Source organism: Panthera pardus, unplaced genomic scaffold (genome assembly GCF_024362965.1).
Source record: "Panthera pardus isolate Hobbes unplaced genomic scaffold, ASM2436296v1 HiC_scaffold_12, whole genome shotgun sequence".
Classification (NCBI taxonomy): Eukaryota; Metazoa; Chordata; class Mammalia; order Carnivora; family Felidae; genus Panthera; species Panthera pardus.
In genome coordinates, this window is record NW_026526677.1 from 98348193 (window position 1) to 98364777 (window position 16585).

The following is a 16585-nucleotide window of genomic DNA, read 5'->3' on the forward strand; positions in this document are numbered from 1 at the left end:
ACTGCTGGCGTGGGCACTCCCGGTTCTGTTGACACTTGGGCGTCTTGTACGGACCTAGAATGAGCCACAACCGGTGTCTCCAGCACAGGCTGGGTGTAACAGTTTGCTCTTGGAGCAGAGTCGCTGTACCTGGATGTGGAGGAATAAAAGACTTGGCCTTGATGAACATGAGACTCTGACTTGGCCTATTAATACCTAGAAACAGCGGCTTTTATGCTGAAGGTTTTGTTCTCCAAGGTGCTTTTTTTCAAGACTTAAAAACAGATTTAACCCTTTAAAGAGAATGCTTTTTTGGAGCACTCGGGGACTTGTCTCCTTTGGTTTTGTCTTTTAACTCTTAGTACAATTTAGGTTTGTCCCTTTCTGCCACTGATTTTAGAACCCTGGAAGCTGAAGCCTCCGCCAGCTGAACTTAAGAGTATTTTACTGGGGTTTTTCCTAACTGCCTCCCTGCTCCAGACACTGAAAAATCAAGGCCTGTCTATCGCATCTTTGCTGAGACCGCAGCGCCTGCTGTCAAACTCCTCACGTGGGATGAGACCGTGCTGGGAGCATCTCTCCTGGGCATTTTCCAAGAGTGGGAAAAACATCGACTCAAACCTTGGGATTTCTCCCTGACAGGCCCTGGAAGTGGCCTGACCCAGGGTGAGGTTTTAAATGCTGATGATTTCCCCCAAACCACAAGTCAACAGGATGCTCTTCAAGGTGGAAACCGGCTTCTAGCGAAGCGGATGGGTGAGCCCCAAATCACTGTAACCTGCTGTACCTCTCAACCAGTTTTTCACTGGATGTGGAAGCCACCGCGGCCTTTTTGTGGTCTCCCACAGGGGAGCAGACGGCTACAGGCAGCCCACTCCACCCTTGCACCCAGCTCTCCCTTCTGTACTTAACCTATGGCGCTTTCTCGTTCCCATGGCAACAGGTCCTAATGCTACCCAGATCCCAAACACAATCTGTCCCCCACGTTTCTTTATCCATCAGCTTTGCCTCCTAGCAACTGGAATTTCTTCCCCCACTCTTTGCTTATGTTCCAGCGGGCCTCTCCCTGGGGAAGGGAGGGAGTTCTTCCCGCCCCCCCGCCCCCCCGCAACTGCTCTTGTGTGACCTTGAGCAAGAACCTCCCTCTTTCTGGGCCTTGTGCCTCATCTGCATTAAGGAGATTGGACCTTGAAGTTCTCAGCCCAAGTGTCCTCTTTCTAAGTCACTTCTTATCTAAGTACATGCCTCCCAAGTCCCAAGTTAGGGGGCCTTACATGCCTCTGGTTCCATGATTCCAGCTTATAGAGTTACTCTAGATTTTTTTTTTTTTTTTTTTTTTTAATGACCAGCGCTCAGAAAATACTTTTTTCTGTAAAGCTTTACCGTCAGGACCACAGAGGTCACCTTGTCCACCTTCTCACTTTTCCAGTGAGGACACGAGCACTAGAGAAGGCTTGTTCAAGTCCCTGGTTTGTCAGTGGCAGAGGCGGGACAGTTCCCTTTCCATCTGAGTACTCTGCCTTTGGGTGAATAATTGACAGCTTTTTGCAGGACTTTATGCAGCAAATTTTCCAACCTCGTGTCTGTTAGGAACTGAGCTGAACGGCAGGATAGCAAGGGAGCTCCCGACTCGACACATCCACACACACCCGAGAGCAAAACCAGCACAATCTATCACCTACCTGGGCCCCAGCAGGGTCTGGGCCGGGCACCTCTGAGGGCCCCCATCCTTCATCGCTCTGTAGGCAGACACAAGCACCAGGGCGGGAGGCAGGAGGCAGCAGAAAGAGACTAGTATTTTCAGCACAAGCAAATTATTTAATCTCTCTGAGCCTCGCAGTTTCCTCCTCTGTAATCCGAACATAACAATACCTACTCAGAGTTGTGAGTGTCTGGAACATACTAGGTACTCAGCTGTGCATTTCTCACACACACACACACACACACACACACACACACACACATTTCCAGGACTGTACCATCAACATTCCATTCACATTCTCTTAGTGGGTGATGCTTAGCCAGTGTTTGGTTCCCCAGCCTCCCAGGATGCCCGTGCCGCCTTTTCTCCTCCGAACAACATACGATAAAGGCTCGGAATGCCGAGTAAGTTTAGCATTGCCCAAACCAAGCAGAATTCTTGACGTGGAGCCACGATATGGACGACCCAAATCCAAGGGATGAGCATTTCTGATTTCCTGATACTCAGCATCGCCTGCCTCTCGGACATAGCGGAAGGTTGGCTGGGATTGCACTGCCATGGGATGAGGGTCAAGGCTAGGGGTGGCGGTGAACAGGGAGAGGAGGAGTAAAATTGGCAGATTGGGGTGCGCAAGGAGAAGTCGGGCCCTAATGCACACCTCTGGTGCCGGCCCTGAGCACAGGGAAAAATAAGGCATTCCAGATGAAAGGTTGAGCCTGGACACAGCGTGTTCCAGGGACAACGAACAGGCTGGTCTGGCTGGAGTGGAAATGTGAGCTAGAGAACCAGCAGGAGAGAACGCTAGAAAGCCGGAGTCCCAGAGTATTAACAGCCAACCTCGGTCTGGCCTCGCCCTTCCTGGTGAAAGAAGAACCACAGAGAGCCAAGGAGAGAGAACTGTGGTTGGGGTCAGCATGGGGGGGCTACAGGAAGCTATGCTTTCAGGAATACAAGCAGAAGCCCAAGGGAGCTAGAAACCACCTGAGCACCACTCCAAGTTTCCCTTGCCCAGAGGACGGCCGTGGGCAACAGCAAAGCCAGAGAGAAGCTTCCCACACAGCCTCTGGAAAACTGTACCCTGTGCTCACAGATGAAAAGACAAATAAGGTCTCAGTGTTATTATGGAAATACTTTTGACCTCTCAGACCCTCTAAAAGCAGTCCCCATCCGAGGGTCCAAGAAAGAAAGGCTTGCCCCCCTGTACAAAAGCAGCCCAAGGCCCCCCAGGGGAGGAATGGAGAAGAACCTGGGGGTGAAGGGTCTCCCCAGAGTATGAGGACAGCTGCCTTAGGAAACACAGAACCTATCTCTGTTGTCCCTTTTCTCCGCTCTGGGTTTCTGGCTTTGTTCCCCTCTGTCACCAGCATGCCTCAGCCCCAGTGGAGGGTGAAAGTGGCGTGCCACAGAGAACACTTTGGAGCCTTGGTGCCATCATTCGTGAAATGATTATGCTACCTCATAGCGCGACCTAAGGAGGGGAAACCAGTAAGACTTCCTGCCCAGGGCCTACTACATAACGTTCTGCAAATGGCAGCCAGAAATGTCATTATACTGCCCCCGCCCCCACCCTGTCCTGCCCTGCCCGACTCAGCCTGATCATGGCTAACACAAAACCCGTTAACAAGCCCTTTTCTCTCTCCCGGCGGACAGCTGGGCCAGGCTGGGTTTTTCCAAGAGAATGTCGTCACAGAGGAAGAGGCATGAAGTGGTCCAGGTGGCAGAGTGTGGGTTTTCTATCCTGCAGCAGCAAATGCCACGGACCGCCAGACTCCACCGCCTAGCTGAGGGCCTGCCCCTTTCCAAGGACTTGGCTCCTCTTCTCCTCTGCCCTTTTTCTGCAGCCTAAAGGGCCCGGGAAAAGGCAGCCAGCCCCTGAAGCTCCCCTAGTCACATCGGCACAGACAGAAGAAGCCCATACATACGACGTTTTTCCTATACTGGCTTATCTCCTTGTCCTGGTCACACCGGTGCTTTAACAGGGACCTTCCAAAGACCCAGGCTTGGCTAAATGCCCCAGTCCCCGGATGGGAGGGCAGCAGGTTTTTCCAGGGCCCTTAGGGCTCATAGGCCTTAAAGCTGCCAAACCTTGACACCTAGCTTCTAAGGCTCCCTTATGCCTGCATTGTCCTCCTTCCCACCCACCCCAGCTCACTCAGTAGTCTGGGTGAGGTTAGGAAAGTGGGGTGTCCAGTTCCCCTGGTCACACCCCCACCGAGCACCTGGTTTCCTCTGCAGGGTGTCCTCCACCACTGCCTGTGCCTTTAAGGACTGCTGCCCTGAGCCAAGCTCTTGACCTCAGCATCCTCAGCTGAGTTGGATTAAGGGACCCTTTCATGCCTTTGCGAATTCCTTCTGCCTGCGTCCTTCCCCCACACAGAGACCGAGTAGCCAGTAGCCTGAACCGGTCCATCCACCAAGGGCCGTCTGAAAGTCAGTCTAGTCTGGCAGCCCTTCCCCCAAGGGAGCAGAGGCTGCCCCTTGATAGGCAGTTACGGATCAGAGAGTGGGCCCTTGGCGGTCTTGGGCTATCACAGGGACTCCAAGAAAGCCATGCAGAGCCTTGAGCCATGAAGGAATGCTCAGATATCATCCTCTGTGCGGAGGCGACAGAGCTGAGCAAGGTAAGGGTCCCATAGGACCCCTCTCCCAAGACCCAGACCCCTGCCTAGGGCTGGCCGTGCCCAGAGGACACGCCAGCCAGGCAGTGCCACCACTGGCCCCCAGCCCTCAAGACTTTCCCTTTCAGACTGAGTTCTGCAATCCTGCTTTTGAGCCTGAATCAGGGCCTCCCCCACCGGCCTTCCGGGAGGATGCCAGCTGCAGCGTCCCGGCTCCCTGGCATGGTAACCATCTCAGGGGGTGACCGGGGGAGAACCGGCCCAGGAGCTGAGAGCCCAAGGGGCTCTCAAAATCCCACCCCGCACACCCACAGGTCGGCGGCCCCGAGGGCTGCAGCCAGATTGTCACTTCTCCTGGCTCTGTGTCCTCCTGCTGGCCAGCCTCCTGCTCCTGCTGCTCGGGCTTCTGGTGGCCATCATTCTAGCCCGTGAGTACCGGGCCCTGCTTGGGTTGAAAGTGCTCTTGAATGAGATTCCATGTGCCATTCTATTCATCACCCCTAGAGAACCAGCTCCTCTGAATCCCACTCCCCCATCTTCTTCCCTCCAGAGCTGCAGACTACACCCCTGCCCGGGGCCTCCTATCACCCACTGCCCCCCCAAGGCTTCACCACCACCACCACCACCACCACCACCACCACCACCACCACCACTCCCACCCCCTCTCCAGCAACAGGGAACCCTAAAGGACAGCTGAAGGAGGCAGGCATGAGCCCCTCACCGCAGTCCTGTGAGTACCCAGGGAAGATCTTCCTGGAGAAAGGTCCAAGATGGCAGGAGAAAGGGGGGCTAGGAAGAGGAACCTTGGAAATAAAAGGGTCTCTCTCCTTTTGAGCTCTGAACTCTCACCTTCATCTCTGCAGCCTGTGGGGGCCTCCTCCCTGGCCCAAGGGGCTTCTTCAGCAGCCCCAACTACCCAGACCCTTACCCACCCAACGCCCACTGCGTGTGGCATATCCAGGTGGCCGCAGGCCATGCAGTACAACTCAAGATTGAAGCGCTCAGCATGGAAAGCGTGGCCTCCTGTCTTTTCGATCGTTTGGAAATCTCCCCTGAGCCTGAGGGCCCCCTCCTCAGGTGGGTCCCCCTGCCCCCAGGAGATCTCACCGCTGCCCTGCGTTGCCGTCTAGAGGGCAGAACCAGGGAACAGCGTTGGGAAAGGCTGGGCTGGAAGGACACCGAGAGACCTGACCTCTGGACCCAGCTCTGCCCCGTGCCTGCTGTATGACCTTGGGAAGGTCACCCTCCCCTCTCTGTCAAATGGGGCCCCACCTATCTTACCCATGAATAAAAGCCACAAGGATGGATGTGCAGGTCAGGAAAGCCAGAGCTCCCCAGGAAATGAAAGGGCCCCTTTTGACCGCATCGCCACCGGTTCAGGGCTTGAAGAAAGAGGACCACGGGGCCCAGGCAGCCCCCAGTCTGGCTGGCCCTAGCTCTGAGCCTCCATGGCGCCCAACCTGGCTTCTTGCAGAGTGTGTGGGAAGGTGCCTCCCCCTACACTCAACACCAACGCCAGCCGCCTCCGGGTGGCCTTCGTCTCTGACAGCAGTGTGGAAGGATCTGGTTTCCATGCCTGGTACCAGGCTGTGACCCCCGGGAACGGTGAGTGTTTTCCCACCATGTCTCTGGCTACCTCTCAAGTGTCTCCACGCCCCTCCAGCACTGGCCAAAGGGGTGGAGACTCGGTGGGGGGGGAGGGGGGTTCTGAATCCAGATGCCCCTCCCCAGGGAACTGTGCTCATGACGAGTTCCCCTGTGACCAGCTCGTCTGCCTGCTACCTGACTCAATGTGTGACGGTTTTGCCAACTGTGCTGACGGCAGCGATGAGGCCAACTGCAGCACCAAGCTCTTGGGTACGGGCCCCGCCAGGCACAGGGCATGTACTGTCTTCGGGCATCTGCTTCGGGTTCGGCCTGAGCTCCCCAGCTCTGGCCCAGCCCCAAGCTTGCCAGGGCATTCTTCTGGCCCAGACCTTGCTTCCTCATGGGCCTGGCCGAAAACTCTCCCCTGCGGTCCCTGCCAGCCCGACTGGGCGAAGGCACAGACCCTGGCAAACTCACGAGCCCCTCCTCCTCTCCGCAGGGTGTGGGGGGAATCTGACTGGGCTCCAGGGCACTTTCTCTGCTCCCAGCTACCTGCAGAGGTACCCTCACCAACAGGTAAGCCAGCAGTCCACGGGGAGGGCGGTGTGGCACACGTGGGCACACCTGTGCCCCCAGTTTGTGTGACTGGAACGGCATGGGAGACACTGCCTTGTTCTGGGGAAGATCAGAGCTCAAACAGGCAGAAAGGGAACCGTATTTAGCGTTTACTAGGTGGCCGGGTAAGTTTCCCCTGCTGGGTAAACTTATCTCTCAGAGCAGACAAGTTAAAGGGCCTTTCTACCGCCAAGGATAAGAGCTAGCGGGGGCTGCACCCGCCCGCACCCTACCCAGCCTGCAGCAGGGAGGGAACCCTCCTGGAGCTCAGCCTGGATGCCCAGACGGGGATGGGAGAAGGGACCCTCGAACCACTCCATCCGTGCCCTCCCCCAGCTTTGCACCTGGCATATCTCGGTGCCTGCGGGACGTGGCGTGGAATTGCAGTTGCACAACTTCAGCCTAGAAGCTCAGGACGAGTGCGAGCTGGACTACGTGGCGGTGTATGAGACCAGCACCTCAGGGGCCCTGGGCCTCCTGGGCAGGTAGCAGCAGAGCAGGAGCCCCGGATACATCCCATCCTTCCTTCTGCTCTAAGCCAGAGGTCTCTTCACTGTCGCCCTAGGAAAAGGCTTGTCCTTGCTCAGCCCAAAGCCTTTGCTCCACATTGCCCTTCTGCGGAAGGTCAGCGCCCTCCCTTCCTGCCTCTCCTGCCCCGAAGGGCCCGTTCCACTTCCCCTCACACCCTCCCTGGTTTTTCCCATCTCCAACTGGCTCGAGTTCAAGCAGTTTGCTTAATTCCTCGTCTACTCCACATGTGTGTCTTTCTTCTCGGGGCCCGAAGCTCCAGGAGTCAGCAGCCATGTGTCCCATCCCCTCTGGCATCGCCCCGAGTGCCAGTCACAGTGACGCCTGTGGGAACACCCCGGGTCTCCGAGGGCGCCCTGCCCAGGTCTGCTCTCCGCCTTGGGCAGGTTCTGCGGAGCGGAGCCACCACCTCGCCTCATCTCCTCCAGCCACCAGCTGGTGGTGCTCTTTAGGACAGACCGTGGCATCAGCAGTGGGGGCTTCTCTGCCACCTACAGGGCCCTCAATGCCACAGAGAGTAGGTGCCCCGGGGTGAGTGGGCGTGGGCGGTACGGCTGCCTCTGGGAGAACGAGGAAGGGCTCTGGACCTTGGTCGGGGCACCGCGAAGGCAGTGTGGGGGCACAGGCACGTCCCAGGGCACTGCCACGCCCCCTCTGCCTCCAGATCCCTGTGGGCCCGGAGAGTTCTCCTGCCGCGATGGAGGGTGTAAGAGTCTGCAGTGGATGTGTGACACGTGGAGAGACTGCACAGATGGCAGCAATGGCAACTGCAGCGGCCCCTTGCTCCCGCCCCCAGGTGAGAAGCCTGGCCCAGAGCACCGTGGGCAGGGCGCGGCAGGTCTGAGCCAGCTGGGTGCCTGTTCACAGCAGCCCTACAGGCACACTTCCTAACGGCCCACCCTTGTCCTCCCTGATGGAGAGTTCCCCATCCTGACTCAGGGGCCACTCCACAGAGTCCGGGAGGGACTCTCACCCAGTGGTGGCAATGGTACTTAACGTCACCCCCGAAGGAAGTGGGAATCAGGGAGTCAGTGGGTGGGGCTTCAAGAAGCAGCCCAGCCTTGGGGCGCCTGGGTGGCTCAGTCGGCTGAGCGTCCGACTTCGGCTCAGGTCATGATCTCACAGTATGTGGGTTCGAGCCCCGCGTCGGGCTCTGTGCTGACGGCTCAGAGCCTGGAGCCTGCTTCGGATTCTGTGTCTCCCTCTGTGTCTGCCCCTCTGCCGCTCACACTCACTCTTTCTCTCAAAAATAAACATTTAAAAAAAATTTATTTTTTAAGAAGAGAACCAGCCCAGCCTTGTCACACAAAGAGCCCCTCTCCACAGCCCACCTCAGAGATGAAGGTGAGGGCCACCTGGCTGGCTCAGTCAGTAGAGCATGTGACTCCTGGTCTCAGGGTCATGAGTTCAAGCCCTATGTTGGGTGTGGAGCCTATTAGAAAAAGGGGAAGAAAAAAAAAAGCAGAAGAAGATGGAGGTGAGAGCAGGGAGTTCCTTCTGGATGCCGAGCAGTCCCTGCCAGTGTCAGTGCCCCATGCTCTGAGAGATTGAAAAGACACCTGCATGATGCCCAGGGCTGGCAAAGGATATTTGGGCAGGCTCTCTAGGATGATAGAACCCGCGATATGTGCAAAGCATCTCTCCACGTTGTTGCCTTTGATTCCCACAACAATGCCCATCTGGCCCAGAGGGAGCGATGAAGTGACTTGCCCCGAGTCATCGGCCAGTGTATCCCCACAGTGATTGTCCCCTCCCGCCCCTACAGAGCTGGCCTGTGAACCCGTCCAGGTGGAGATGTGCATCGGCCTGAGCTACAACGCCACAGCCTTCCCTAACATCTGGGTGGGCATGGCCACCCAGGAGGAAGTGATGGAGGTCCTCAGAAGTTACAAGGTGCTCCGGGCAGAGATCGGGAGGGACCCCCGCCCCCCCCCCCGCCTCCCCCCTCCCCCCCCCCCCGCTGGAAGTGGAGGGAGCTGTGAGAGTGTGGCTCCTGAGCGCTGATCTCCTCCTTCCACAGAGCCTGACAAGTCTACCCTGTTACCAGAACTTCCGGAGGCTCCTCTGTGGGCTGCTTGTGCCCCATTGCACCCCCACAGGCAGCGTCCTTCCCCCTTGCCGCTCCGTCTGCCAGGAGGCAGAGCTCCAGTGCCAGTCCGGCCTGGCTCTACTGGGCACCCCCTGGCCTTTCAACTGCAACAGGCTGCCTGAGGCGGCTGGCCTGGAGGCTTGTGCCCAGCCCTGACCCCGAAGCAGGCACCTGCCCTCTGCCTGCCCATCCACCTTTGCCTATCAGGGCGGGCAGGCAGGGGACTCTGCCCATCCTCTCTGGAGCCTCCCAGGGAGGGGAAGAGGAGTCCCCGGAGGGGCTGATGGAAGCTTCCCTGTCCCTTTACTTGCCCCAGCTCCACACCATGCCATTGACAGGACCGCTTCCCACCCAAGCCTCTGACCCCCATTTCCTGTCTTCTGCCCTCCCCTCGCCACCTCCTTTTTCAGGTTCTCCATCACCTGCCTTTTGACTTTTGCCATTTATTCAACAAAAATGTATTGAGTGCCTAGGAATTGTGGCAGGCCCTGCTCTGAGTCCTGGGGATCCAGTTGTCCGTCTGCCTCTAGAACTCTCCACCCTGGGTTCTCAGCTTCTATTTCTCCTGGACTAGTCTGGTGCTTGGTCTCCATCACCGCACCACCTCTCCATCGGCTCCTTGGAGCAGCGGGTGTCCTGAGTGTCTGTCTCACACAGCTCTGCCTCTCTGTGCCCAGCTAAGACTCTCTCCCCCTCCTTTCTCTCCCAAACCTTGGCCAGCGGCCGGGCGACACCACGAGTTATTTCCCTGCTATTTCCCGGCTCGGAGTTCTTGGCCCCTGAACAACTGGTTTCCTCTTGGAGTCTGGGAGGAGCAGAGCGGAGCCGGCAGGGAGCGAACCGGGACCAGGGGGGCGAGGAGGGCAGGGGACGCCTGGCAGGGGAGAAGCGCAGGGGCGGGACAGGGGTCAGCTGGAGGGTCCGGAGAAGCGAGCGAGCGCCCCGAAGGAGGCCCCGGGAGCCGGGAGGGGGTGAGTCTGGCGGAGAGCAGGAGGGGGGAGTGGGGGCGGGAGGGGGCTGGGGGAAAGACCGGGCGGGGGGCGCGGGACGGGGGCGGCCAGCCTCTCCTGCCCTCCTCCACCCCGCTCCCCGCCCCAGCGCTCTCGTCTCCTCGGCTCCGGGGGCGACCCTCCTTCCTCTCCCCCGCGGCCGCTCAGCCTCGGGCCCATGGCAGTGGGGTGGGGACGCGCTCGGCCGCGCCGAGTGGGATTCTGGGTCCGGATGCTGGGTCCCGACTCCCGTCCCGCCTGACCCACAGACTGCGAGAGGACCCCGGCGGCCGGAGTCCCCGTGCCAGCGCCATGAGGCCGCTCGTCGCCGTGCTGCTCCTGGGCCTGGCGGCCGGCTCGCCCCCGCTGGACGACAACAAGATCCCCAGCCTGTGTCCGGGGCACCCCGGCCTCCCCGGCACGCCGGGCCACCACGGCAGCCAGGGCCTGCCCGGCCGCGACGGCCGCGACGGGCGAGACGGCGCGCCCGGGGTTCCGGGAGAGAAAGGCGAGGGCGGGAGGCCAGGTAAGAAGGCCGCCGGGTCGCCGTCCGCGGGGCCGTCCGCGCTCGCGGGGCGGAGGGCCGGGCCTCGGGGTCCCGCCAGGGGGCGCCGCCGGGCTCCGGGAGCGGGGCGCCGAGAGGGTGACTCAGCCCGCCGCAGGCCACGGCTCCGGGGACCCTCTGCGGCCGGCCGCTCGGGTCCGCCCCGGCCCTTCGGGCAGCGGAGCCCGGGGCCCGGGCGGCGGGGCGGCCCTCGCCGGGGAAGCGGCGGCAGGGGGCCCCAGAGAGGGTGGGGAGGGTGCTCAGCGTCGCCCTCCGTGCACCCCGCGCCGCCGCCGCCGCCGCCGCCACTCTCGCCCTAACCGCTGCCCGCACCCCGCAGGACTGCCGGGGCCCCGGGGGGAGCCCGGGCCGCGAGGAGAGGCGGGACCCGCGGGGGCGACCGGGCCTGCGGGCGAGTGCTCAGTACCTCCGCGCTCCGCCTTCAGCGCCAAGCGCTCGGAGAGCCGGGTGCCTCCGCCGTCGGACGCGCCCCTACCCTTCGACCGCGTGCTGGTGAACGAGCAGGGACATTACGACGCCACCACCGGCAAGTTCACCTGCCAGGTGCCCGGGGTCTACTACTTCGCGGTCCACGCCACCGTCTACCGGGCTAGCCTGCAGTTCGATCTGGTCAAGAACGGCGAGTCCATCGCCTCTTTCTTCCAGTTTTTTGGAGGGTGGCCCAAGCCAGCCTCGCTGTCCGGGGGCGCCATGGTGAGGCTGGAGCCAGAGGACCAGGTGTGGGTGCAGGTGGGCGTGGGTGATTACATTGGCATCTATGCCAGCATCAAGACAGACAGCACCTTCTCGGGGTTTCTGGTGTATTCTGACTGGCACAACTCCCCTGTCTTCGCTTGATGCTCACTGGAAAGCGAGCTCGCGCTCTCTCACTCCTAGGGAAGGAGGGTGTGACTCTGACAGTCACATATCCGGGAGGGCTGGCCCCCCCTTGGGATATTGTGAATGATTCCGTCCTGCTGCTGGCAGAGAATGGGGACAGAGGCTGTCTGAGATCAGGGCTGGCAATATGGGCAGTGGCTGGATTTCTGCCCAAAACCAAGGGGCACTCTGTGTTGGCAGGTGTGGGTCCCCCAGTTGCTCTGGCCCGGGACCCCAGAGGTGGGGTGCCCTCTTCCTGGTGCTCTGCTTCTCTGGGTCCTCTCTTGTCCTTCCTATTCCTGGGCCCTTTTCTCAGAGACCATTCAATAAATCTCCCCCCAAAAAATCCTCCTACTGGCTCAGCCTTTCTTCTTTAAGTGGTGGGGATGCCCTGATTCTGAGGATGGGGGAGGGGAGAGGGAGCGATGCGGAAGGAAGGGCTCTTGGGCTGGACGAGCCGTGGGGCAAGAGATACAGGATGCAGGCCTAGCTGACCGAGAGGCCGCTCCATAGAGCTGCCCCTAAGTCGTGTGGGACGTGAATAGGAGTGCCTGGCTGAGGAGGGTGGCCTTCTGCCATGGGGCTCTGACCACCTTTTCCTAACTCAAAGATGTCACATGAACGGGGCGGGAGCTACCTTCACCGCACACACACACACACCCCTGCCCTGATCAACAAAAAAAGAAGCCCGGGGTTTGCATTTGTGACTGCTCTGGCTGCTTGCCTGGTCTCTAGATGACTGGAAAGCTATTTCTCTGTCCCCCATCCCAGGGGAAGTGGTGCGTTCCTGAGTGGCTAGAGATAAGTAATTTCTGAGATGACCACAAGAGGGCGTCCCAGCTCCAGAATGCAGCAATGATCCTGAGGCGCTTGAGCTCATGCCTGCTTCGGGTGGTTAGGGGGGAGGATGGGGTATTGACGTCTGCCAATGTAATTCTGGATGGGGGTGCAGGAAAAAGGGGTCCTTTGCTCCCAGCTCAGGAAGTTTATCTTCTCTCAGAAAATGTTTATCCTCACATTAAACAGAGACTGAAAGGAGCCAAGCCTCCCCGCGCTCAACTCCCCTAGGGTTGGGCAAAGGAGGGGGGGCGGGGAGCTCTCCCCAGGCCTCCCAACTCCAAAATGGACGTGAAGAACTCCCCCACCAAGCTGGGCATAGCCTGGGTGGGCTGCGCCACTAAGTCTGAGGCTAGCCACAAAGCCCCTTCAAGGTTCCCCTCCTCAAACCTCCAGAAGCCAGCCCCAGCCCCAAGCCCCACCCCCAACCCAATGACTAACAAACCAGGGCTTGCCAGACCCACAATCAATTCAGCCTCTCAACCCCCAAAGAATGTGGTGGGGCCTCTTCTCAGTTTCTTCCCAACCTACCCTTTCTCCCTCTTCACCCCCCCCCCCCCACCACCCAACGGCTTCTAGAAAGCTGCCCCTGGCATTATGCTCCTAGATTTAACATACAATTATGGGGGAGTGCCCCGCCCCCCTCTTGCTGGTCATGTGAGGGCAGATATGACCATGGGGACTGGGCTCAGGTTCTAGGCTTCAGCTCCCAGCTCTCCACCAGGAGGCCTCACAGCCACACCCCAGCCCACCACAGCCCCACACCATGCCAAGAGACACAAAGTCAAGGGCCAGCTCCTCCAGGGACCAGAGGGTAGACTGGACTCCAGACAGCAAGGACCCCAAATCCCTCCTGGGACGAGTGGCACCAGAGAAGCTGGGAAGCCATTCACAACTCCTCCGTACTGGGACTTCATTCTGGCAAAAGTAGAAAAGACGGGGAGGGCTTTTCCAAAGCCAGGTGTGTGAGAAGGCACAAATCGGGGGTGGATTCAGCCACCCTTGGCACGGGCTCTCCCCGAGGCACAGTACTCACATCCTATCTTATCTCTTCCCCCACCAGGTCCCCCCAGACCACAGTGACTCCAGCAGGACCAAAGGACCCTGCTGCAGCATCAGTCAACCTGACCAACTGCTCGCCCCTGTAAGGATGCACACAGAGGCTGTCAGAGCGGTCAACAGAACTTTATTCACTAGAAACTGGGCCACACGGACCCAGCAGGGAGCTGCATGCCCCTAGGCTGGCCCCTTCTGTATTTGGACCCTTGTCAAATGTGCACGGTCTGCCCTCCCCAGTGCCAGGGAGAGACAAACAGAAGGGGAATGCCAATGTTCTCTGTGATGTGGGGAGTGAAAAGGGTAGGAGTAGAAATCTGGTTATCCCTCCTGAGGCTCCCGGTGGAGCTGGGGTGCCAGAGGGTATGTGGTCCCAAAGCCAGGTGCAGACACCCACCCTCCAAGGGGTAAACTCTTGATCCTAGCTCTTGGATCAGGTTGGGAGGGAGCCTCGTAAGATCAAGACAGGCAGAAGTAGTAGCTCTAAGGGCACCTGAGAGATACTATCCCCAAGGCTTACCAGGGCACGGGCGCTCTGGCTGAAAGCAAAGGTTCAAGATCATTCCAAGGCCCCTGAGTTGCCCAAACACCCAAATGACAGTGCTTTGTTGTGGCTGAAGCTGGGGAGGAAATGGGGAGGGGCCAGGGAGAGGACCTGCAAATCCCCAACAGAAAAACCAGAAGCACGGAGGGGAGCCCCAGAGGCTGGCATCTGGATGGGCCCTGGCAACCTGGAGGGGAGTCCACGGCAGTCTCGGGGCCTTGCATAGTGTGACACACTCACCACCTCCGGCGTCACGGGGACCCACAGGGTAAGGAAGAGCTGTTACCCTGCCCCACCCGGCTCATAAGTCTTCCAGAGTATCCTATCTCAATGTCCTGGATGTATGGCTTAGAGGCTTGGCATGACAGCCATGGGGGCAGGAGGGAATTCAGGCCGGAAACCGAGAGGTCGGGTGTTAAAGCTGTCCTAGCACAGGTGGCTTCATGGAGCACAGACGGGTGGGCAGACAGGGAAGGAGTCTTCAGAGGTAGACATTGAGGGTCTGCAGAATGCCCCGGCGGCAGAGTGGACAGTTGCGGTGGTAGATGGGGTGGCGCATCAGGATTTCAGTGCAAGCCTGGCACAGGCACAGGTGCCGACAGGGCAGCAGCAGCACCGTCTTGCTCTGGTCCTGGCAGATGACACACTTCTTCCGCTCCTCTTGCTCCTTGAGCAACTTCCATGGGTCTTGCCCAGCTACGGGCTCATCCTCATTAAGCCTCTCCCGGCCGCGGGCAGCTGTTGCTCTGACCGTCCCGACCTCCTCCTCTTCTGCCTCTGATCTGGGCCCTGTTTCAGGAAGAGTGTCCTGTCGCCAGGTCCTGGCCGAGGGCGCCCTCCTCGGGCCACCCTGAGGAGCCCCGGGGGCCCCTCCCCGGTTCGGCCAGGTGGCCAGCTGCAGGCTGCGGCTCCAGACTCGGCGCCAGGCCTCCAAGTCCAGTGCCAGGCGAGATAGCCGCACGACATCTTCTCGCAGCCGGTGGTAGGATGGCCGGGCATGGAGCTGACTGAGTGCCCGGGTGGCCAGTCTCAGAGTGAGGTCCGGGTGCAACACGGTCACCATCACCGCCAGCACACAAGCCAGCAGCACCAGGCCGGTGACATTGACAAGCACGAAGCTGGCCAGGAGGCGGGCAGCTGACGCTAGGAGCTCCAGTGCTAGTTGGCAGGGGGTCCAGAGGAGGATGGCCATGGCCACAGCACTGCTGGAAATGTGGGCTAGGAAGGCAGCTACAACGTCCGTCATCCTCCACAGTGGCCCCATCACGGCATCCCACAGGGCCAGCATCAGGGAGAAAAGGTTCTGAGTGCCAATGAGACAGATGTTGACCAGACTGTTGATCACGTAGGCCACCAGGCTCATGGCAATGGCACAGATGTCACAGGCCTGGCGCAGCAAAGCATGGCCACTGGAGACCACGTTGAGGACACCCCGGTGCAGTATCTCCCGGCTCCTCAGTGCCCCGTGAGAGGCCAGGTGCCCCAGGAGCTTTAAGCTCTCCAGGCCAGAGCAGCAGCTGTACATCAGAGTACACAAGGCCTGCAAGCCCCCAAAGGTGAACCGGACCAAGGCTTCGATCAAGGCCAGCAGTGAAAGCAGGACTCCGCGGCCCAAGTGCAGAAGACTAGTCAGTACCGTGTGTGGCAGGTTGTAGATGAAGGCCAGGAGCCAGGCCAGAGAAGCCAGGAGGGAGGACACCAGCAGGAAGTTGAGATCCAACACCAAGGTCAGCAGGTCCAGCACAAGGCCCACCCCATTCACTATCAGGTACACAGCCTCCATGATAGGACTGTGGAGGTTAATCCAAAAGGAAGTCTGACTGCCGGTTGAGGAGGGTGTCAAGGTTAATAATATTTGGGGGCGTCGGAGATTAATTTGGAAGGGAAGTGAGGCAGTCTCCAAGCCAGGGAGAATCAAGAAACAGAGGAAGGAGTGGGTTAGAGCGAAGTGGAGTCTCAGTGGAGGGAGAGGAGACCAGATGCTGGTCCAGGAGTCCCGGTTTTGAATGCGGCCCGTTTGGAAGGGAAGAGGCCAAACATCTCTAAAGTGGAGGTGAGCCCGGGCTGGAGGAGATATCTCAGCTTTGGAGGCCTGGTGGTGGCGAACCACGGCCGGGCAGTGGGTCAGACCGAGAGGAGACCGGGAACGGATGGGATCGGGCCGGGGCCGGGTGGGGGCGGCGCAGGCTGGGCGCGGGCTCGCGGTCCAGCTACGCAGGAACCGCTGTCCCCGCCCGGCCCCTGTCCTCGGGGCTCGCGGCTCTTTGCGTCCAAAGGGGCAGTGGGAAAGGGAGTCAGCTTCAGCAAACCCCAAACGCGGCCTCTATTCCGCTGGGCGCCGCCATCTTGTGTGCGAAAGGGTGGGGCAAAAAGCGTGACAAGGAGGGCGGGACGACGAATTCCGACCAATCTTGAGGAGCAACCGCAGGAAACATCCGGCACCCATTGGTCTGTTTGAACGGTGCCCGAACGTATTTACTTTCCAGAGGAAAGGGCGGAGACAGAATGAAGTCCCGCCCCCTTGAGGCGGTGATTGGCCAGTTGACGGGCAGACGTGGAATATGCCCTCCTCCTAGTCCCGCCCCCTAACAGCAGGATTTTGGACTGGGCCAAATACG

General features: G+C 59.5%; 3 protein-coding genes across 6 annotated transcripts; 2 read left to right on the plus strand and 1 right to left on the minus strand.

Moving 5' to 3' along the window:
• Positions 1–3906: 3906 nt before the first annotated feature.
• Positions 3907–10083, plus strand: MFRP (membrane frizzled-related protein). Of its 4 annotated transcripts, none has more exons than XM_053900365.1 (13): positions 3907–4302; positions 4428–4524; positions 4614–4727; positions 4850–5029; positions 5163–5376; positions 5774–5904; positions 6031–6156; positions 6386–6462; positions 7067–7125; positions 7416–7546; positions 7694–7825; positions 8795–8922; positions 9050–10083. In XM_053900365.1, the coding sequence occupies exons 1-13, from the start codon at positions 4249–4251 to the stop codon at positions 9272–9274; spliced, it is 1668 nt and encodes a 555-aa protein (XP_053756340.1). In that variant the 5' UTR covers positions 3907–4248; the 3' UTR covers positions 9275–10083. The 4 variants fall into 4 exon arrangements, with proteins under 4 accessions (XP_053756340.1, XP_053756341.1, XP_053756342.1 ...); XM_053900364.1 differs by lacking the exon at positions 7067–7125 and adding an exon at positions 6838–6986 and having other exon boundaries at positions 3919–4302; XM_053900366.1 differs by lacking the exons at positions 6031–6156; positions 7067–7125 and adding an exon at positions 6838–6986 and having other exon boundaries at positions 3910–4302.
• C1QTNF5 (C1q and TNF related 5) lies at positions 9981–11881 on the plus strand. Its single transcript, XM_019468891.2, has 3 exons — positions 9981–10089; positions 10377–10633; positions 10992–11881. The coding sequence occupies exons 2-3, from the start codon at positions 10420–10422 to the stop codon at positions 11507–11509; spliced, it is 732 nt and encodes a 243-aa protein (XP_019324436.1). The 5' UTR covers positions 9981–10089; positions 10377–10419; the 3' UTR covers positions 11510–11881.
• Positions 11882–13536: 1655 nt separating this feature from the next.
• On the minus strand, positions 13537–16353 carry RNF26 (ring finger protein 26). The gene has a single exon (XM_053900368.1). The coding sequence runs from the start codon at positions 15748–15750 to the stop codon at positions 14449–14451; it is 1302 nt and encodes a 433-aa protein (XP_053756343.1). The 5' UTR covers positions 15751–16353; the 3' UTR covers positions 13537–14448.
• Between the last annotated feature and the right edge of the window lie 232 nt (positions 16354–16585).

What these genes read in the sequence shown, in the direction of transcription:
- MFRP (XM_053900364.1), top strand. Translation starts at nt 4,249, where the DNA reads ATGAAGGAATGCTCAGATATCATCCTCTGTGCGGAGGCGACAGAGCTG. An exon ending in CTGCAGCACCAAGCTCTTGG is followed by an intron (nt 6,157 to 6,385) that starts GTACGGGCCCCG and finishes TCCTCTCCGCAG; the next exon opens with GGTGTGGGGGGAATCTGACT. An exon ending in GCCCTGGGCCTCCTGGGCAG is followed by an intron (nt 6,987 to 7,415) that starts GTAGCAGCAGAG and finishes CGCCTTGGGCAG; the next exon opens with GTTCTGCGGAGCGGAGCCAC.
- C1QTNF5 (XM_019468891.2), top strand. Translation starts at nt 10,420, where the DNA reads ATGAGGCCGCTCGTCGCCGTGCTGCTCCTGGGCCTGGCGGCCGGCTCG. An exon ending in AGGCGAGGGCGGGAGGCCAG is followed by an intron (nt 10,634 to 10,991) that starts GTAAGAAGGCCG and finishes CGCACCCCGCAG; the next exon opens with GACTGCCGGGGCCCCGGGGG.
- RNF26 (XM_053900368.1), bottom strand. Translation starts at nt 15,750, where the DNA reads ATGGAGGCTGTGTACCTGATAGTGAATGGGGTGGGCCTTGTGCTGGAC.